At 45.7% G+C, this 22,395-nt stretch overlaps 1 protein-coding gene across 3 annotated transcripts in view; it reads right to left on the bottom strand.

The window, feature by feature from the left end:
- Positions 1-22,395, bottom strand: part of KLC2 (kinesin light chain 2) — a 312,573-nt gene that overhangs the window by 208,224 nt on the left and 81,954 nt on the right. For all 3 annotated transcript variants that reach the window (XM_078660752.1, XM_078660751.1, XM_078660753.1), the window contains exon 3: positions 3,052-3,282. In XM_078660752.1, the coding sequence (XP_078516878.1) occupies positions 3,052-3,282 (231 nt within the window). The remainder of the gene's footprint in view (positions 1-3,051; positions 3,283-22,395) is intronic.

Consider the following 22,395-nt stretch of genomic DNA (forward strand, 5'->3'; position numbering starts at 1 on the left):
GTATGGTAGGTTTTGTGAGCAGGAACCTACTATAGACTGAGAGAGAAGGTGCGGCTGCTGTCATCGGGGTGCTAGCATCCCCTTGACTGACCAGACTGATGGTCATCATCATTCGGGCCATCAATGACTATTAATGAGGACATGCAAACCTCAGTCTATCTGTTTAAAGGGCTGAACATAGCCCTGGTGCATCAGACAGGCTTGTGGTTGAAGCGGGTCTGATAGGTACCCTCATCTCCAATCCCTCAGGGTGTAGTGGCCCTTTAGATTAGTCTGGAAAGGGTTGGCATAGGAATTTGATTTTTTAGAACCCCGCTGGATTTTTTTATAATTTTAGGAACACATTTTTCACTTTAGTCTGTGGCTATGCTAAACTAGAGGTTTATATAAGTTACAAAGACGCCACAAGAAGGAGCAAAGTACTGGGAGATCACACACCCAATTTGGGTGGTATAGAAGGCCCTCACACACCGACCTGGTCAGTGTCATGCTTCATCATCGGGCCCGATGATGAAGCATGACACTGACCAGGTCGGTGTGTGAGGGCCTTCTATACCACCCAAATTGGGTGTGTGATCTCCCAGTACTTTGCTCCTTCTTGTGGCGTCTTTGTAACTTATATAAACCTCTCTTTTGTTGTTTATTTGCATAAAACCGGGGACTAAGAGAGAGTTCCTTTTTCTCCCTGCCTCTCCTATTGTTGTTTTGTATGCTAAACTAGAGGCATTTTCATGCTTTTACTATAGTTTCCAGGTGTGTCCCCCAAAGTTTGTCCGGGATGATAGCAACTTTTATTTTATGATTTAAATCTTTTGGTCACATGAATCAAAAACATTTAAGTACATCATATAATCGACCTTGCTCATTCCCCCTAATGTTCATATGAATCACGGTCATGAGCATCGCTTCACTTGTCATGTGGGTTTTAAATACAAACATAAAGTAAACTAAGAACTAACCCAAAAACGTACCCCCCTGCCCTCCCCCAGTACTCTGAAGAAGATGGAGGATGTGTCTGCACCTCCAACTCTATAGTTGTGCTGAGACCTAGTCTGTTTCAGAGAGCCGGAGGATGCCTAGATATTTACGACATGTAAATTGTCTAAATTCAGTGGATAGGAGCACGAGGAACGGGTGCCACATCTCACAGAAAGAGGTCTTAGAAGTCTTGAGAGTAGCAGACATCCTTTCTACCCGGTGGTTAAAGAGCCTTCACCTGTGAACTGCTTCCTCTGTTCCATATCCCAGGTTGCCTATTCAAAGTGGAATACTCTGCAAAAAACAGTTTCCATTGATTTAAGGCTGAAAATTAATGATTATGAGTAAAATAAAGGGCCGCGAAAATGCAGCTTAATTTCCATATTTGTGCCGCTAAATTTGCTAATCCATGCCGCTATATCCTGGGGGGTCTGTTTAGGGCTAATTTATACAATATTTAACATCAGGTTTTCCTGCCACCCAAAAAGGTGATTTTGATAGTTCTGTGCGGATGTGTCACACTACTGCTACCAGGATCCACAGGGTAGGTCTGAAGCTACGTTTTAACTGCCACTGTAGAAGGTGGCACAATAGGTGCTGCAGTTCGAAAGTGGCATTTAACTTTCGATGCCCTGGGTGTACTTCTGCACCATATACTATGGCCTTATTGGGGTATTAAATATGCCACACAGGTCTTAATCCAATTTCAACTAATTTTTGGGGTCAGAGCACATACACTGGGTACTGGATAGCAGGGCCCCAGTGTTAAAGTTCTAGATTAGGAGAGGGTGGGTCACACACAAAAAAAAAAAAACAACTTGAGGAAGCCACTAAAAAGGGTGGTACTTTTAAACAATTCCTTGCACCACCACTCTCTGGCAAAAATGTTGTCTAGTGCCCAAGATGTGAGATTACAAATTTAAACTCTACCCTTTGCCATCCACCAACACCCATTCCAAAGGTACACAGGTAACCATGTGGTAGGTGGACAAAGGAGACTCAATGGAGAGGGAGGGGCTGGATGGGTGTGGTGTCAGATGAGTGACCTGGTAATGGTCACAGGAGGAGACTGCACAGGAGCAAGGTACAGAGGAGTCAAGGGGCGGCAGGGGTATGGTGGGGGAGCAGAAGCATGGGGGTGGGTCCCTTGAGACAAAGGGGGCAATGGGGTGGGAGGAGGCCAATGAAGACAGTGGGTTATGAAGGGAAACAGGCAGCAGGTTGCTAGCACAGGAGGAGGGCTCAATGTATTTGCAAGCAGTGTTAACAGCCAGACAAGAGAGAACATTAACACCTCTGCTGCTGGCTGGCCTGTTGCTCATCCTCCTTATATTGGATCAGGATCAGCCTCCTTTTTTTTTTTAAATCACAATGTTTGGGGCACTTGTATAAAAAGCATGGGACTTTTACAAATTTCCCGATTTCGTAAACGTTTTGCAAATTGCAAAACTACAATATCCTGGGGGGTTTGCCCAGGAGATCCTTTACCTTTTCACCTAGACAGATCTGCATGGCTTATGCCATGCAAAACGTAGCTATGTATGCAAATTGTTTATCAAATGTTATATGGATTCATATAAAAAAATAATTTAATGAAGGCATTCTATTCCCACAAGGGAAAAAACACTGCAATGTACCAAGAAGCAGGAAGTATCAGAGACAGCAATGAAGTTATTTGTTTCCTCACAGGCTTTGTGTGAAAGACAAGAAAGCGAGCAAGAGAAGAATTAGCAAGACACTAGACCCAAAAAATGAAAGGAATGTTTCCTCGATCCGAAAAAGCTATGTTGATGAGAACAAACTCAGAATAGTCTCTTCAGAGAGCTGATGTCCGATATGTCAAAAACAGAAAGGAGAAAATTTGGAGAGGAGACTTGATGAGAAGAGGATGATTAATGAGGGATTGAGGTGAGAAATTACTCCATAGCAAAAAGTGGACTAGATGCAGCCAAGTTTTGGAGAGATGACCATTATTGCTTTGACAAACAAAGGAAAGCACTTTAGGAGGGGTTTGTGTCCATTCACCCAGTGAACCCATAAATGAAAGCAGTGACACTCCCAAATCGGCCTCACCGATGGAGAGACGTCATCATCAAATTTCTTGATTTGGTTCATGAACTGCAGATGGTGTTTCTCCTCCTCCAGCTGGGCAACCGCCTGCTCACTGCGCTGCAGCTTTTGCTGGGTGTTGGCGAGCTCGTCGCGAAGCCATTGGTTTTCCTGCACAAGGCGTCGCACCTGGGCCCGGAGCTTTTGCTTCTCTGACTCCACTGCACTTAAGTGGCTGGAGAGAGCAATAATAACCTGCAGTTCCAGAAAGGGAAACAGCTATGTGATTAGTGCCAAGCATCACATGTAAGAATATAGTCTTGGATCCTCAAATGGGAATCTTTGCACAGCAAAATATACCTTTCATTTACATTACTTTTAATAATTTACAGGCATTGGAGGGATATTTCAATTCGACAACACATGCTTAGTTCCTTTAAATCAACAGTGCCAATTTTAACCATCAACAGCTCAAACAACAGAAAGACTAAAGACAAACAAGGCGTAAAAACCATCAAATACAGCGTAACTAAATGAAAATAGACAAGAATTCCATTTCTCAACGTTGACGTTTCCCTCTTTTAGTATGCAAATGAAAGGATAATTTATCCAGGGATACATTAGTGTTGTTAGCCTTAGCCACATATTATTTAAAATTAACTTGGACTGTCTCCCACTTGCGTGACTTTGTTGCAACTCAACAACAAAAAAAAACACCCTGGTCTGCTGCCTTCCAAGCTGTTCCAATCCTGCCGAAGTAAACAATATTTGCAATGCCCAGCAATCTTTGTATAGGGAAACCAAGGTAGTACTATTTTTTTAATATAGGTTTGGCTACAGTATCACAATTTTTTAAATCTAGGATTGGTGTGGGACAAGCCCAAGCAATTTCATACGGGTAAAGTACTTAATAAGAAAAATTATAACGCCAATTGTTCAAGCACCTAGAGGCAGTTGCGTTTGGGAATATGAGCTATAAAATTATTCTTTATTTTGTTACTTAAGGTGTTTGAAATGTGCCCTTTACTTGCCCATGCTTTGGTGTGAAAAGTATGCAAAGTCAATCATTAGAGGTGGAATTTGGGCAGCACAGTGAACATCTAAGCACTCTAGCCGCTTAATAGGACAAAGTAATATGCAAAGATGACATTGTGCTTATACTACGGAGCCGCAGGGCCCCTACTTTTGAAGGTAAACTTTCTCCAGGCATGTAGCCTATTCCTTCTGGGCGTCTTAGAAACGTATATGCAAAGATAAAATTCCCCGTTTTGCATATCTGTACTAAAACCAAGCAGAAGATGAAGGCGCTAGACCCCGTGCCAGATAAAGAAAGCGTTGGCGCTTAACTACAGATTACATGGGATTTGTCCACTAACAGTTGAAGACAGGCTATAAGTACTACTAATAATAAACCAGTAATGGTCACACCTGCTGCCAGCAAGGCCACCAGGTAGAACCTACCTGTGAAAACTGAGAGTGAGACATGTGACAGGGAGCCGCGAAGGTAGTGCCGTAGTCTGCGGAGAAAGAGGATGTGGCCAGCTGCGGTGTGCCCTCATCTGCACACGCCCCCTGGCCTCGGCTGTTCCCGGCCTCTGCCCGCCTTGGCCTCCTAGCACGCCTTGTATTTTTGGAAACAAGTAAAAGTATCCCGCTAGGAATGCTTATTGGAGGACGGCGGTCAGGATTTCCTGACGCGGGGCAGCAGCGCGCCGTGCTGGAGGACTCCTCCGGCCCTCACACTGCAGGCGTCAGGCGGGAAGGGGCAGTGCGCGGTGCTGGGGTACTCTGCCGCCTTCCGCAGCTCCCCCTGAGGACGGTGAGTGGGAGTGAATGACCGGATGGAACCGCTGCTGGTCTGTGAGGCAGTACCGAGGGCTCCGGGGAGTCACACGGCTCTCTCAAGGAACCTCAGCCCTTGCCTGCAGCTGCACACCCTAACAGACTAACACGGATGTGCTATGCGCCTTGTTCCTAACGAGCAGCGTGCAATTATGTTTCTAGAAAGACAGTTTGCACTGCTAATGTACTTCAGTCATAAAGTGCATTTGCCACCAAACTTTCCCAGTGAAGAGACGAGCCCCTTTGCCAGTACACCTCCGTTCTGAAGCCGCGTCTTTTGCTGTATTTATTATAGGTGACCAGATTGCTAAACCAGTGGCCGCAATCCTAGCGTAACCCTTTCGATTCCAGTACTGAGGACCCAAAAGACACTGTTCTGCCAGAGCACCTCATTTGTAATAGGCACCCTTTCCTGTTAGTCGTTTATCTAAATACCTGTCTCGCATGCATCGATCAGCGCCGATAAGCCATCATGTACTAATGACATCAGAAAATACACCGCAGCAGTTTAGGCTTTAGGTTTAGGCGTTGCCATAACATGTACCCATTATTGTAGTTCAGATGACTGATGGGAGAGAAGAGCGTATTGGAAACAAGCGGGCCAGGAAGGGAAACTGAAAGTGCGCGGCACAATAGCTGCTCGTGCACACACGCTTACGCACTGAGCATGCGTGCTGCCACCTTGCCTGGGACATGGGCGGGGATGGAGTGCGCGGCAGTCTGGGTCTCACGTGAGCTGAGGGAGCCTCACGTGGAGCGCACCCCGCAGAGAGAAGGCCCACTAAAGCCCACCCCGGCGCCGATGCGGTGAGTGGGGCTTAGTTGGAGGGGGTGACGGGGGGGTGTCTCGGTGCGCTTGTGTGTGTGTGTGTGTGTGTGTGTGTGTGTGTGTGTGTGTGTGTGTGTGCGGCGGAGGGGGGGTGGTGTGTGTGTCTCTGTATGTGTGCGTGCGTGTATGTGCGATCGTGTGTGTGTCTCTGTGTGTGCGCATGCGTGTGCGAAAGCAGGGGGTGGTGTGGCTGTGTGTGTTGGAGCTTCCCAGGAGGCTCCGATCCCATTCTTGAAGATGCACGTGGCCATCTGGTGTCTCCTGGGAAGCTGAGCCGATGACTATAGGTCTCTGGCGAGACCGCGCTTTTGCGCGGTAATCGCCACAAGACCTAAAAAAATACACATGCTTACTACTAGAACACATTTTGGCTTTACAATTATGCTTAAATAAACAAAGATAGGAAGCTTATGGTGGGCTCTTCAGTAAGGTGCAGATATAAAGTTCAACATATTAGGAGTACATTAAAGTCCAACGTGGTTACTTACAGAGAAATAGAAGAGCTCTATCCAGAGACCCGAGTACCTGTCATCTACTCATCCATCATGTTCCAGGGCTGAAAGTTATCTAGTCGCATGCCCAGCTAGATTACATACATTCTCAATTAAAAGGAGTAAGACATTTTTCTACTTGCAATGTTTCAAAGCAAATCTATCCTGACTTGGCTGAGGACTATCAAATCTTACAGTTGTTCCACATGTTCATTATGAATTAGGCTTTCCTATTCACATGGTACAACAGATCCCTCCTGATTCAGCTCCACAAACTGAAAACATTTCCTCCAGATGCAGGGAACATTCATAAAGTTATATAGTTTTTAGGACAATCTATTATTCACAAGGAGATGCTGGTGTCTGTAATATCCTGGTTCTTAACCACCATTGTAACAGTTTTCCTTTAACAATCAAGTATGCTTATCAGAAGATGATAAATGATTTTCTATATTCTAGTGCAGCTCCAGAATATTTGTTTGGAGCGCAATTTTAGAACATCCATGAGTGCTAGTTATGAAAAAGAAAACAAAAACCAAATAAAATAGGTAGGAAGATTTGAAATCTATTTTATGTCTGTTAAAATATGATTGACACAAAACATTCTCTTAGATTGTTCTCAAGAACATGGAGTAACGTTTCTGAATATTCCTGGTGCAAAAACACTGTTAAAAACATTGCCCACAGCACGGCATAATGTAGACATGTTTCCAAAAAAAGTAACAGCTGCTTAACTTTATCAAAAATATCTGAATGTGCTGAGTAGTGTGTTAACAGAATAGGATTCATGTGGGTTATGGTATAGAAGACTCAAAACCTGTTTTTTCCAGGTAGGAATGTAGAATGGGACAGTTTAACACAATAAGACCTTTTATGCTCCAGACAAAACGTGCATGTTGTAACCATTGCATTGTAATGGTTCCATTGAATGACACCACACACTTCTACTTCCAGCTGTGGAAGTGCTTGAACTCCAGGCTAGCTCCAGATCTGGTGCTGCATTATTGTACTTCATTGTATTACACTGTGCATTTGTATAGTGTATCAAAATCAGTAGTGTGGCTTTGTATTGTGTAGTGATCCACCATTTTTTGCTAAGAAGGGCTGAAATGCATGGTTGGAAGGGTGCATGGCTGCAGCGTGTCTTAGATGCACAGAGTGTGGACTAGAAGGGTGCTGTTGTCTTCATGTTCCACCTTTGCACCACACCCAAAAGTGCTTGCGTCATTAAGCTTTGTAAGACTTTGCGTTATTAATACAGACCTCCCACGCAGAGTGATGTTTAAAGTCACTAGTATTCATTTTCCTTAGTACCTGTCAGCCAGTTAGGAGCCTGGGGCCAAGGGTCACAACATCAGAGATGAAAAGCAAGTGAGGTTGGTTTATTTTGGCTGGGAAGGAGATCCAGACGTTAGTAGCAAGAAAGCTGTAACACCCATCAATCTCTTTCATTAGTTGGGAATGATAAGGAGACGTGCCAAATCACATCTCAGGTTTCTTCAAGGCAGTAGGTGGGAGTTTATCTTGCAGGGAGATTGGTCCAATACTTCTTTTAGGTGATGCAGAGAGCCTTGGACAAGATGTGTCTGGGCACAAGGAGCAAGCAAAGGGCTTGAAAAGGTGGTGGGATGTGGGCCCATGTTTTATTATGTGCATTAAAGGTCTAGCAGATGTGTTTTGGATACGCTGTAATGAATTATGAAAGTAGGCAGGAGAAAGGGGTCTGGACCAATTGAGAAAATGCTAGAAAGTTTAATATATACTTCAGAGCTTCACAGTTCCTTGCGCTGTAAATCTCCGTCTTTTAACCATCCTTCGACGTGCAGACCTGCTTCAAGGAGAAAATTCACGGAGCGGTGCTGTACTCTGAGACATAGCCGCAAAACACAATCCCGGCTGAACTTCTGCTGGCGCTGTTATCTTTGGTGGTAAAAGCTCTTAGAACTCCAAGCTGAAAGGGTTCAGAGTACGGAACTGGCTGACAGCAGGCTGAGCGCGAGGTATCAGCGAAGAGGAATCAGCCTCTCTTTTGCCTGTCCCATCCCTGCCTGCTGCCACAAAACTCCACCGACTGCATCCTGCATTCACCCCTTGTAGGGGGTGAATGCAGGAACACCCTCTACGCAGGAACCACAGCCAAATTACAGAAGAAAACTCCAACGCATCCAAAATGCATCAGCCAGACTCATACTGGACATCCCTCGCCAAGCTCACATTACCGACCACCTGAAAGACCTCCACTGGCTCCCCGTCAACAAGAGAATAACGTTCTGTCTCCTCACCTACGCACACAAGGCCCTCTACAAACTAGGACACGACTGCCTCAACACACGACTGTCCTTCTACACACCCACCCGCCAACTAAGATCTTCCAACCAAGCGCTCGCCACAGTTCCGCGCATCCACAGATCCACCATGGGAGGAAGATCTTTCTCCTACCTGGCGGCCAAGACCTGGAATTCTCTCCCCACCCACCTCCGCCTCACACAGAACCACTTCTCTTTCAGAAAGGAACTTAAAACCTGGCTATTCGATAAATAACGATCCCCCTCCCAAAAGCGCCTTGAGACCCTCTGGGTGAGTAGTGCGCTATACAAATTCTTGAACTTGAAGGGATGTATGACGATTCAACGCAAACAAGCACAACGCACACCATTACATTGCATTCCGAACACACCATTACATCGCACGCATTCACCTCGCAAACCATTACATCAGACTCCACATTCACATGCATGCAAAAGACTTTTTGATCGCACACGCATTCAATCACACCGCAAAAATCTCCCTTACGGCCCCGCCAAACACAGTACAACCTCCTAACACTTCCCCTCAACCCTACGGTATAAACAGTAAACGCAAAACGGTACCATACACTAACAACCCTAAAGTGTAAACGGTGAAGGCAAAACAGTACCATAGAGTAACATTAACCCTAAGCCCTAGCCCCAAAGCCTAAAACACCCCTATATTCGACTCATAACCCTCAGGGGGGGGGTTGCATACCCCAGAGTGCACCACTCCGCATACCAGCTGCCCCCCCCCCCCCCCACTTGGAGGTACGAGGGTCTCAGGGGCAACACCAATTTTCCTGCGCCACAACAACACTCAGGGGGGGGGGAGGGGTTGCATACCCCAGAGTGCACCACTCCGCATACCAGCTGCCGCAAGTGAGGGGGGGAGGCGTGGCCAACGCGCTTTTAGCGCAGCCTCTCCTACCGCGGCACGGAAAGATTCTCTTTTGCCTGTCCCATCTCTGCCAACTGCCACAAACTGCATCCTGCACTCACCCCTGGTGAGACGAGGGTCCCAGGGGCAACGCCACTTTACCTGCGCCACAGACTTTAATCTGTACCGAGCTGAGTAAGTTTTAAGCAAACTGACTGTATTCGCTTAAATGAATAGTCGTAAAGTGGGGGTGGGCTCAGAGGTGGCGGGGACCCTAGACGTGTTTCTTGTGCGCGCTGAGTCTGCCCTGATGCACGAGATTGCATTAACCGAACGGAGGCTCTCTCTGGACCCGCAATCTCTTTTTGCACGTCAACCTGATAATTGTACTGTCAACGTTTTAAGCAACGGCCCGGAAACACCCATCGTCCCTCTACCGACTGATACCACTGCTTGCTCATCAGACTCTATTAGTAGTAAGAACCCTAATTTGTCGGCCTAGAGCACGAGTCTCAATATCGAGCAAGATCCAGAGACACAGGGTATTGGTGTTCGTACTAGACGGGACTTGTAATGCTGCTTGGCCAAGTGAAGACTATCTTTGTAAACGTTTGGGGATATTGATTACTGACCTCCTTGCCCCCGTGATACAGAAGTTGGGCAGCATTGAAGAAAGATTAATCTCACTTGAAAGGCTAGCAGACTCACCTCAATTAGCTAGCTCTGTTGTCGGTGATGATAACAATGGCAAGGGTGCAGGGCATATGCTCTCTAGAGGGAACGGTGCCAGGGATAAGAGTATAGCCACTACAACTTATTGCCCTAATTCTAAATGTAGTCAGACCTGTAGCCAAGCCGCGACGATCCAATTGCCCTCTAACTCAAGCATTGATCCTTTTATAAGTCCCCACACTCAGCCAACTCAGACGGATCGAGGTCATAATTTCCCATTGATTCGGCCTGTAACATCACAAAACCCTGTCATGCACAATATGGGGGGGTGGGGGGGAGAGCTCAGGGGAACACAAAAGTAGATCTAGGTTCTGCTCCACACAAGCAGTGCAGGGTGTATGAAGTTCCGCCCAATATGGTCCTAAATCTCCCCCCTTAAGCGACCCCGTATACAGTGGTCTTAGCAAATGTCCCTCCTGTGCTTGGCAATGATTTTGAACACTGGTCAACTTTACGCAATAAAGCTTGTCACTTTCTCAATACCAGAACAGGGCTAGATAATGCTCTTTTTAGTGAATTCAAGATGGCCAGACGAGTCTCTTGGGTAGGTAAGTCAAATAAACGATTGCAAGGAGACTGCATCGTCCTATCATTTAGATCTCCAAATTTAGTACGGCACATTCTCGATAGAGCAGGAATCGGGGAGATTAATGTAAATTGTAATAATATCCTCCCTCTAGGGTTTTTTTTATAACCCCATGACTAATGAACAGTCCTATCTCCAACAGCCTTTATTTTCTAATAGCAGTTCTTCTCGCTAAATCGTGCCAACCAGCAATCGTTTTGAAGTATTTGAGTCCTTAGACGCAATTGATTGACTAACTGATCAAGATTTTGGTGCATTGAATAAAGAGTACTTGCCCAAGGAACTATATGCAGTACGCTCGAACCATCTATCACTGATAACGATGTTAATCCTCCTAATGTAGAGAGTGGGCTTAACTGTGACACCGTTCTCAGTCATGGAGCATCTCGTCAAGGGCCATTAGACAGTGACCACAATCATTTATTACAGCCCTGTGACAACCAGTTAACTATATTAGAAGGAGTCACAAGCGTAAAAGGCATGCAACCTGTAATGTGCATTGATAACTATCCTGCTTAGTCAAAATTACCAACGTATACCAAGGACAACATAGGAGAGGAAACCCTCTGTAAACTCATCTCATGGAACATAGCAGGATTACACCAAAAATTGTTAAATCCAACTTGGTGTGATTTCATCCAAAGTTATGATATTCTCTGCCTCCGGGTATAGAACCGTACACACTGAGGCAAGAGATAGTAAAGGAGGTAGACTAAAGGGAGGCCTCTGTACATATATTGCAAACACTTTCAATTTTAGTAAAACTGAGTCCAGGCTAGATAACGCCTTTTTCCAAATCATTAATATTAAGATAGCAAGCAATCAATAATTCTGATTCATTTGTACAATAATGTTGGACTTGGGCCTTAGGGCAGGTTCACCCCTAATCTTTTCGCTTTTATTTGTGACCCTGTGTAGTGATTTTTGGGTCTCTGCGCACTTTTCCCCTGTGTCCCAGAGTGAAAGTGCGTGCGTGTAGTATGGCTGGCCTGCCCTCCCATAGGAATGCATGGGGAATGTGTGTGTCCATGTTAGTTCCTGATGCGTGGGGAGTGCAGGCTCGAATTTGGTATGTGTGAACTCGTGAGAGTGAATGCTGCAAGATGGTATGTGCGGCATGCATGTGTCTAGAAGGGAAGTGCTACTTCTGGACATTGATGTGTGTGTGCAGTGAGGGTGCTGGAGCGTGATTGGCTGGAGCTGGCTGGCATGCCAGGCTCCAGGAAGTCTGGATGGGTCTGCCCGGTGGTGAGTGTGAGATCAGCATGAGTGATGTGTGGGAGGAGTGCACCTGGGTCCTGGATGGGCTGGGTTTTTCCCCACACAATGCTGGCTCCGCCCCCTGTGGTTTGTCTAACGACCCAAGCCTCCCCAGTGAATGAAAGGGGTGGTTGGGCCATCAAGGGTACTCCCAAGCCAGCTGCAACTGGTTTCCCCCCACCCTGCACCCTGAAGACAAAGGAATTTACAGTATAAGAAGGGGCTGTGTCCCCTTACAATTTGTTCTCTGTTCTTCCAGGATCCTTGCCAGAGGGGGCTGTTGCTGCTGCTGGGGCCAGGAGGACCGCCACTTGGACTGTCTCCCTGCCTGGAGACCCAGTGTGCTGGCTCTGGGCCCAGCCTTGCCCTCTGGCTGCCTCCAGACCTTGCTGGAGCTTTACTTTTGCCCCTAGCGCTGAAGAGCGCTTCCTTCGTGCTGCCTAGCGCTGGGAGCGCTTTATCTTTACTGCCTAGCGCTTGGAAGCGCTTATTAGCCTGCTAGCGCTGTGGAGCGCTTTAATTGGATTTCTAGCGCCTGGGAGCGCTTTATTTTGTCACCAGCGCTGGGGAGCGCTTCCCTGGCTCTTCGCCTGTGCCCACCCTGCATTTGACCCGTTGGCCGTTTTCGTATCCCTGGCAGGTGCCCACCCCGCCAGGGACCTGGCGCTATTCTTTTGGCCTTGATCGAGTGCCCACCTCGAGTCCTTGGATATTTTAGAAAAGCCGGTGCCCACCCGGCATTGGCTTCGTTGTCTCCCCCGCCGGGCCGACGCGCTGCCTACGCCGACCCGGAAGTGGTTTGCGGGCTGGCCAATCCCAACGCGGCCCCAAGAGAGGGACCGGAAGTCCCGCCCGCGGCGCCGCACTAAGACGAGAGGAGAGCCCCGGGGAGAAGCAGCGCGAGGAGACGCATCCGCCCCAAGAATACCGGTGAGTGCTGCTCCGGTATCAGGGCCATTGTTGCATATCGAGCCAGAGAGGCTCCAACGAGTGGGGCATTCCTCATTTGTGGCGAGAGGCTCCAACGAGTGGGGCATGCTAGTGTAAGAGCCCCGAGGCTCCGTGGGTCCATATCTTTGTTCACGAGCCCCCGAGCGGGGCTCCTACGTTGCCAGGCTGCATTTCTTGTTTTAAGAGCCCTGAGAGGCTCTGGGGGCATTTTCCTTACTTAGTGCCCGAGAGGCTCCAGGCGCCGCACTTTGTTCTTTGAGCCCCGAGAGACTCCAGCCCACCTCCTTGGTGGAGAGCCCTGAGACAGGCTCTTGGGCCCCAGTTGTAGTTAGAGCACAGAGAGGCTCTGGGGCCATCCCATTGTTTTAGAGCGCTGAAGCTCTTAGGTGCCATATTTGTTTGCGAGCCCAGAGAGGCTCTGGAGACCCAGGCAGTTGGTCAGAGCCCCGTGGCTCCCACGCTGTGCGTTACCTCCCCACTGTTCTTGAGCCCACGAGGCTCCAACGTGTGCCCATTTGTGATTCACAACTGTCCAGCACTTAGTGGACAGTTGCTACGTTTAGGCTTGTGTGCTGTGCTGCCTGCGCAGCTTCTGACATTGAGACAGCTGACATTGAGACTCAGGGCATTCAGCCCCTTGCGAGGCCAGTTGGCCTGGGGGACAGTTCTAGTGTGGTGCTACGTGCACACTGCGCAATTTATGATTTACTGCTTATGTGATTTCTGCGCAAAAGTTCTACCTGCACCTCTGAATGTGTTTTAATGTTTCATGTGCAATTGTCTATGTTATTACCTTTGCTAAAAGTGACCTGCTTAGGTGATTCTTTATGTGTTATTCCCCTTTGCTAAAAGTGACCTGCTTAGAGGAATGTTTGTTGTTACCTTTGCTAAAAGTGACCTGCTTAAGTAATTGTTTGTTTTATCCGCTTTGCTAAAAGTGACCTGCTTAGAGGATTGTTTGATATTACCTTTGCTAAAAGTGACCTGCTTAGAGGAATGTTGATGTTTTATTGCCTTTGCTAAATGTGACTTGCTTAGGTGATTATTTTAGGTTTCCTTCCCTTTGCTAAATGTGACTTGCTTAGGTGATAGGTTTTCCTTCCATAGGTCCTGATGATAAGGTCCTAGTTCCCTGCGTGATTTCCCTACAGTGTTTAGGGTGGCGTAGGAGGTATTTACCCTTTACCAGTAGTTACTGGTTGTATGCTACATTTACTATTTCTGTGTTACAGTCATTATATGTTTATGTGCTAAGTGTTATACCTACAAGTGCTATTTCTAAAAAGTGCATACCCCTTACAGTGGTCCAGGTGGCCCTGTCCTGTACATAATCCCTTGTAAATCTTGCCCGTGCCTGTTGGCACATTGTAAAGTGTGTGTGTTATCTAATGTGTTTTTATTATTATAATACAAAGGCTATTTTTGATATAACCTTGTGTGGAGTTTCCTTTGTGGTGGGCCTAGGGTGTTGTCGCTGGGGTGCGCGCGCAAACGCTTTACACATCGCCTCAGAGATTAGCCTTGCTGCTCGCGCCACGTTACCTAGAGGGTGAGCAGGGGTTATCTTGGTGTGTAACTCCCTTGCCCTGACCTTAGAAATGGCGATCCCTGACTGACTTTGGCGTGAGCCGTGGCCGGCCGGGGGTCCTGTTTCTAACAAATAACATTCCAAAGTCTGATGTAGAAGCAGTTTTTAATAAGTTAACTGATGTCCAATCTCTATGGCATAAAAGTGCCTACACTAGGATCCTTTTCTTAGGAGATTTTAATTGTGGTTTATGTCCTATTGTAGATTCAAATGTGTGTGGATTTTGATGTGGAGGCACACATTTTACTAATTCAAAAGTCGGAGAGCGGTTACATGAGATGTTATGCACCCTGGACTTAGGCTTTGTAAATGAAATGTGCCTGGAACCAGTACCCATGGGGTATACTTTTAGTGGGCCGGCCTATATTCTACAATTGATTTTTTGTTGCTGTCAAACTGCTATGCCGCTCAAGTTAGCTGGTTTCACATTGGAGACATATCATTGAGTGACCACTTCCCACTGTGCGCAACATTTAAAGGATGTATAAAAAGTTAAAAAAGGGGTAAAATTGCTCCACTGCCTTTGGAGTCACTGGCACTAGACAGAACGAATGGCTACACATTGAAATGGGCTATGGTTGATCCTGAACGTGTTCTAAAAGAACAAGTTACTTACCTTCGGTAACGCTTTTTCTGGTAAGATACAGTATCTGCCTGTGGATTCCTCACCTTGTGAATATCCCCTGCGCAGCAGCCAATCGGAAACTTTTGTAGCTCTCCATGCCGGCGAGGTCATGGACGATGTCACAGAGGGTACGACTCCTCTCGCGACCCCGCTGTCGTCACCGGATCCATAATAGAGCCTCGTCGGCGTGATGACGTCAGTTCCGCCCTTTTTTCCGTGCCCCCAAGGCACACGGACGGACCGACAAACAGTAATAGTATACATAGTACACAGTATTCAAAACAGCACACACAGTGTGAAACCGATGCAATATGCATGAACATACAAATACATCTATTTTAAAATTTTAAAGAAATATACACTTATTAGCTATAGAAGAGTGGACAACAGGGAGGCGGGTGGGTCAGTGAGGAATCCACAGGCAGATACTGTATCTACCAGAAAAAGCGTTACCGAAGGTAAGTAACTTGTTCTTCTGATAGATACATCTGCCACCGGAGATTCTCGATACGGCGCTGGAGATTCTTGATACGGCGTCGGAGCTCTCGGCGCCGGAAAGTTCCAGGACGGCGTCGCTGGCATAAAAGGCATAAAAGGAGACTGGGCATAAGTTTGGGGAACGCCCAAATTAAAAGCAAAAAGGACCCATGGGACCCACAGGTGCACCAGATGGGTACATTTCCCTCGCAAAGACGCCATACATTGCGTTAAGGTAATGTGATGGGTCCGGACCTGGAGCCAGGAATGGAGGATAACTACACGGCATCGTCCCTGAAGCCGGTGCTCCTGGAGTCGGGCCAACCGGCGCCGACAAAGGAACCTCCTCAGGCTGCTCCTGATCCTCATGCTCTAGCTCAACCTCACCAAGATCCGGAGAGTGAACCGAATCCGAGGGAGCCGGCGTCGAAGATCGAGAGACCTCGACTTCGGGAGACACAACCTTCACTGGTGAAGCTGGATTCGAAGGCATTGAAACAACGTCAACTCTTCGACACCGAGGAGAAGATGACTTCGGCGCCTTGAAGAATGCTTCTTCTTCTTATGCTTCTTCGACTTCGAATGCCCCGAAGCAGACTTCGAACCCGACCTGGATTCGGATCGAGACCTCGACCTCTATCTCGATCTTGACTTTCTTTTACTCGCCTTCTTCTCTTTTTTCTTCATCTTGGCCATAAACAATTTCGCCTCCCTTTCCTTCAATGCCTTCGGGTTCATCTTCCTACAGCACTCACATTCTTCGACGTCGTGATCGGAAAATAAGCACCAAACACAGTCCTGATGCGGGTCAGTAATAGACATTTGCTTCCCGCACTCTCTACAGGGCTTAAACCCTGACTTTCTTCCCGACATTTTAGAAAGGAAACAAGAAGAATTGACGATAGCACTAGAAATTACAATGTAACTACGGAGAGTCCCAAAAAACCGTTGGCGTCGACGGCGCGGAAAAAAGGGAACTGACGTCATCACGCCGACGAGGCTCTATTATGGATCCGGTTATATCAGCGGGGTCGCGCGGAGTCGTACCCTCTGTGACGTCGTCCATGACCTCGCCGGCGTGGAGAGCTACAAAAGTTTCCGATTGGCTGCTGCGCAGGGGATATTCACAAGGTGAGAAATCCACTGGCAGATGTATCTATCAGAAATTGTGGTTACCAAGTGCAAAGATGAATTTGATACTTGTAGTAGCAATCTAGCTGGCCCAGGTAGCATTTTAGAGGCTTTTGAGTCAATATCAAGCACTGTGAGGGAGGCCCTTTCTGTTCATAGATCCAGAAAGGCAAAACAAATGGGTTGGTTTGACACACAATGTACGAAAGCACACACAAATTTAAAAAATATTCTTCACACTATCCAGAGAGATCGTGAGGCCATTAGGGAGGCAAGGAGAACATATAAACTAGCAATTAAGGCCTGGAAGTCTCTCCATTCGGCTGCCTTAAGTAGGGACAGAAGTGCCTTCTGGAAGGCGGTAAAAGCACCTTTTCTGAAGCCAGACGGGGGCCCTTCCATTGAGATTGCCATTTCAGAGGAACTGTGGCTTGGGCACTTTACAGAGGTCTTCAGGAGGATTGATCGGCCTGACAACAACACCGTATCTAGTAATAAATCATTTAATACTGACCTTAAATTCACCTTAGATGAGGTGTTGATGGCAATCTCCAATACCCGTGGAGGAAAGGCGCCCGGATCAGACGTGGTCCCCAGTGACCTCTTTAAGTCAAATTTATCTCTTTGGGGTCCGATTGTTACACAAGTAGCGAATTCTAGCTACCACATACCTTTCCCAGCAACCTGGACAGAGTCAATTATAGTTCCAATCGTTAAAAAAGGAAACCGTCAAGACCCTAGATGCTACAGGCCCATTTCATTACTCGACTCAATGACAAAAATCCTAGGTGTTGCAATTTTAGTAAGACTAAAAGCCTGGGCATCTGATAATAAGATTCTTTCCGATTTACAATATGGATTTCGCGAAGGAGTAGGCACTATTGAACAGTCTCTGAACCGTGCCTTATTGGTGGGAAAATATGTTTGTGTGAAAAATGGTAACTTGTTTTTAGCCTTTGTAGATTGGACAGCTGCTTTTGATTCGGTACGACACATTAAACTGTGGGAGATTTTAGAAAGGATAGGTGTGGATAATCAAATTATCCACTTTTTAAGGCGGTTTTATTGCAATGCCCAAACCAGAGTCCGCTTTGATGTTAAGGGTGGGACGACAACTCCCATTCCAATCCGTAGGGGAGTCCGACAAGGATGCCTCCTCGCACCATTCCTTTTTAACTTGTACATAAATGATTTGGAGGGCGCATTACTTGAGCAAAAGGTTGACTTCCCTAAGATCAATGGTCGTCCAATCCATGCCCTTTTATACGCCGACAATGCGGTTTTAATGTCCAGAACCCAAGTCGGCTTACAGACAGTTTTGACTGGTTTTATCGATTTTATGAGGGACTAAGGACTAACTGTGAACACGTCTAAAACTTACGTAATGAGCTGTGGTGTGGGGAGGAAAAATGTTGTGAAGTATTCATTGCAGATCAAAAGATTGACACAACAAAAACTCTCATATCTGGGTGTTATGTTCCACTAAGAGGACATGTGGGCACAGGCAATAAGACTTAAAACACTTAGTTTTACTAACACTATATCCGCACTCACCCAGTTCGCGAAAAGATTAGGGCTACGACCACCAGTGGAACTTTTACAAATTTATCAGGCAAAATGTACTTTCACAGCAACTTACGGGTCTGGAATCTGGGGTATTGCAAATACTAACGTCCTACAAGTAGTGGAAAATAAATTTGTAAGATATTTATTGTCTGTACCAAGAACAACACCTGCTTACATAAGGCATGCAGAATTGGGATTAACATATCTGACTGACATTATTAAACTTGAGCCAATTTTATTGTGGCATCGTGTATGGACTAAAGAAGAACCCACATTAAATAGGGATGTTTTAAAGGATATTTTAAAATTGGAAAAAGTTTTAAGGATTCATTATGTTTCTAATTGTATGCATAATCTGGGTCATCCTGAGTATTTTACTGACCCTGAATCGTTGCACTCAGTAAGCAGGAAAGAACTGAAAAAAGAAGGTATTGCTATGCTGGATATGATGAAGCTGACAAAGGAAAGGCTTAAACCCTCTGTACTAGCTAACCAAATGATTTTAAGTGTTTTTAAAATACAGTCCTATCTAGCCATAGTTCCAGCAGGGTCTGATAGGTTCTTACAAGATTTCGACTCTGTATATTTCACAGACTCACTAGCTTTCCTAATATGAATAATTGGAGTCGCACCCTGATAGCTTGTCCTTGCGACGATTGCTCATGTCAACCCACCATCCAGGTTATCTTTTTTTGCAGTTTTTACTCTGAAATTAGAAAAGTGTGGATTCGACCAATGTTAAAAATGATGGGACTTAGGACTTGCCGACCTGCGTATATTGCACTGCAAACCCTGGACAATGCTGATATGATCTGGAAAGTTGTGATGTTTTTGAAAACGACGGTCGCCTATAGGAAGAGCTTAGTGTTTTAATTAAATGTGGATGTCAAGTCTGTTATCCCAGACTATATTTACGTCTTTTTAACTTTCGTATATGATTGATACCAATGGAGTTACATTTTTTATATTGTAATTTTGATTATATCGATGTATGTACTGCTTTTATGAATGCACAATTTTACAATCGAATAAAGCATCTTTCATTGATTGATTGATTGATTGACTTCAGAGCTCTGAAAAAATTAAAGGAGGAATGGAGAACCCAGTGGGTTATTTGGACATCTATACCGCAACAACTCAGATTTCTGAACTTGAACTATGGGTGGAGCTCCAAGTTTCTTAGGTCACAGAACACCTGGTTTTGAGTGGGCACTTTTTCCACATTAGGTTTTCTGTATTTGAAGTTTTGAGTTTGCTGCATTTGGCAGTACTGGAATTTTCACCTGTTACTAGTCATGCTTACCTAAGTCTGTACGCTTCTCTAACTTCAGGAGTATCTGGATCTCAGCAACATAGTTGCTGCTGGAAAGGGAGAAGGTTTTGTAATTCTGTAGCAATGATCTTAAGATAGACATTAAAGAGGGGGGGCATGGTAGTTGAAACTTCTCTTATTCTGGAAGGTATGGGGTAGAATTGTGACGATTAGATCATGAGCAGCCCATTGTGTGTGTAAGTGCTTTTCTATATAGTACATGCAAGGTATATACGGGCCAGGCCCAACTGTATGCAAATATGTAGCTCCAACTCTTTTACAGTATGTATGGGACAGTCTTAGGGCCTAGAAAACTAATATTTCGGAATGCATTTCTAACGTGCATGCAAGATAAGCATATAATATTTAGAGAATGTGAATGAATTCCCCCTCTTTCACCAGAGAGAATAATTGAGAGACAAGTATAAAAGAGAGGCAAACATCTGGGAGGTGTGACATTCAAAAATTATGATTGCTGGGAGGGGACCTGCCAATGATCTGATCTCATATTGATGGGCGACCGTTGTCAGAGGTATATGGAATGGTTACATAAATTGACAGATTTATACCAGAGAGATTACCAAAAGCTCAGGTAACAATTATAGATCTAAGAAGGTGTGCACCTTCAAGTAGGCAGACGACCTTCAACTATTGTTCACCATTAGCAACACTTCTGAATCGGTCCTCGAATTTGAGACTACTAAGCTGCACATCCACAATTGGATGAACAGCAATCATTTAAAACGTAACCTGGACAGGACTGAGCTGGTCCTAATGGGGGGGACCCATAATCCTTGGAGTTCACACTTCTGGCCAACTAAACTGGGATCCCCCAAACCCATCCCCTTCTGCTAAAAGTCTTGGGGTAACAATTAATTGTGACCTCACAATGAAGACTCAAATTGGATCAGTAATTTCAACCTGCTTCTTCCAGTTAAGGAAGATCAGAAAGATCAGCAGACTTCTCACTCAGGAAGCACTGATACAGGTTATTCTAGCCATGGGCATGTCTCATATAGATCACAAAAATAGTGACAGAGTGCACACCAATTCTTTCCTGTTAGGTAAACGATCGTTTTTTTCATTGTTTAGCGTGCTGGCCCGGAACCGCGGTCTGCCCAACCACGTGAATTGAAGAATCACTGGAGAAAGTGGGGCAAGAATGCACCCCACACCATGTCTCATATAGACTATGCCAATTCTCTATACTTTAGCATCCCACTATAACGGCTACAACTGGTGCAGGACCAGGTGGCTAGACTGATCTTTCAGCAGCCTAGATGGCAACATGTCACCCCTCTCATGAGGAAGCTGCATTGGCTTTCCATCCCACAGCGATGCGCCTTTAAGGTAGGCGGCCTCATCTTCAAATCCTTGAATGGAAGGAGTCCCAAGTTCACTGACGGCCTTATTCAAAGGCATACACCCACTTGCAACATGCATTCAGCTCACATGCACCTCCTGGCGGCACCCTCCTTTTAACTGAAGCAACAGGGCGGTTGCCGGTTGGCAGTACTGGCACCCAAATACTGGATCTCCCTTCCCTCCGAAATTAGATCCTGCACTGCCATCTTGAGCTTCAGGAAACTCCTCAAGACTAGGCTGTTAGGAAAGAATATAAGTAATTAAGCAGTGCCCCTGCATCTCTTAGAGCAGTGCCATGAAACCAATCTCTGTACGTGCGCTTTCTGAGAATTTTTTAACCTAACATAAGAAAGTATAAAAAATCATTTGTAGGTAGGGACTAGGCCAATCTATTATAGAAAGTTGGAATGTGTGATGCAAAAGGCTTTGGATGTATTTTGTATGAATGAGCCTAAAACATCACAGATAAGAGAGGCACCTGACAGTTTTAGCTTTCTCTGTGGGGAGGATGACGAACATTTACCTCAGGGCTAAGGAGAGCTATGCAGGTGTGCTTCAAGGAAATTTAGACTAATTTTGGAAGAAGTTCAAATGATGTGGATTCCATTCTGGATAATGTGCTGCAAAAAAGGTCAAGAGGACAAATGCCATTACAGTCTGGGTAGCTGCAAATCTAAACTTGTCCCACTATGAAACAGCTCAGTTTGCAGTCCCATAACTGGAGGAAGAACCTTTTTTGGCCAATTAGGCAGTATATTATGGTATTTGAAAAAGTTGACAGATGTTTTAAGGTTGCTCTCTTGGTCCATCTGTCAAATAAATGGACATTGGTGAGGAACTGAAGTGCAAAGATTAGTAGGACATAGTCCTTTTTTCAAGAATGAGCTAATGTGCAAGGTGTTGAGGTCGTTCAGCAAGGAGTCAAAAGACACAAAAAGGCTGAAGGTAATTCTAGGTGAAACAACTGCTAACATTAGCACAATGTCCTTGTAACTGCCAGAGTAAATACTGGTCAACTGGTGAACCATAGTTGCTACTGGATTTCACATAATCAAATACATCTTCTATTGTCCTGGAGCTGAAGGTGAAGAAAGAACAATGGAAATTTGTTTTTTAGGCAGTCATATGTTGTTCCAGTTTTTAAATAAGTGGCTCCAATAGCCCTTGCTTCAGCTCTGATGCTGCGCTGTCAGCTCAGAAATGGATCTGGTTTAGGACACTCCCAAACTTTGATGCTGCACTGCAGAGCAATTATACCTCTAGCAGTAAAATAGTTCCAAGTGGTCAAAGTTGCCTATAGCATTGATGCTGCACGGATACCTTCAAATCTGGATGACTAACAGTGGCCAGCTTCTAATATGGATCCTGCTCTGGTGCTGCCCTGTTTTTCTAAGTCCAGCTTTGAGATGATTTCTGTGAGCGAGTTTCAGGCAGGCTTCAGCTGT

The sequence above is a fragment of the Lissotriton helveticus genome, chromosome 9 (assembly GCF_964261635.1).
Source record: "Lissotriton helveticus chromosome 9, aLisHel1.1, whole genome shotgun sequence".
Classification (NCBI taxonomy): Eukaryota; Metazoa; Chordata; class Amphibia; order Caudata; family Salamandridae; genus Lissotriton; species Lissotriton helveticus.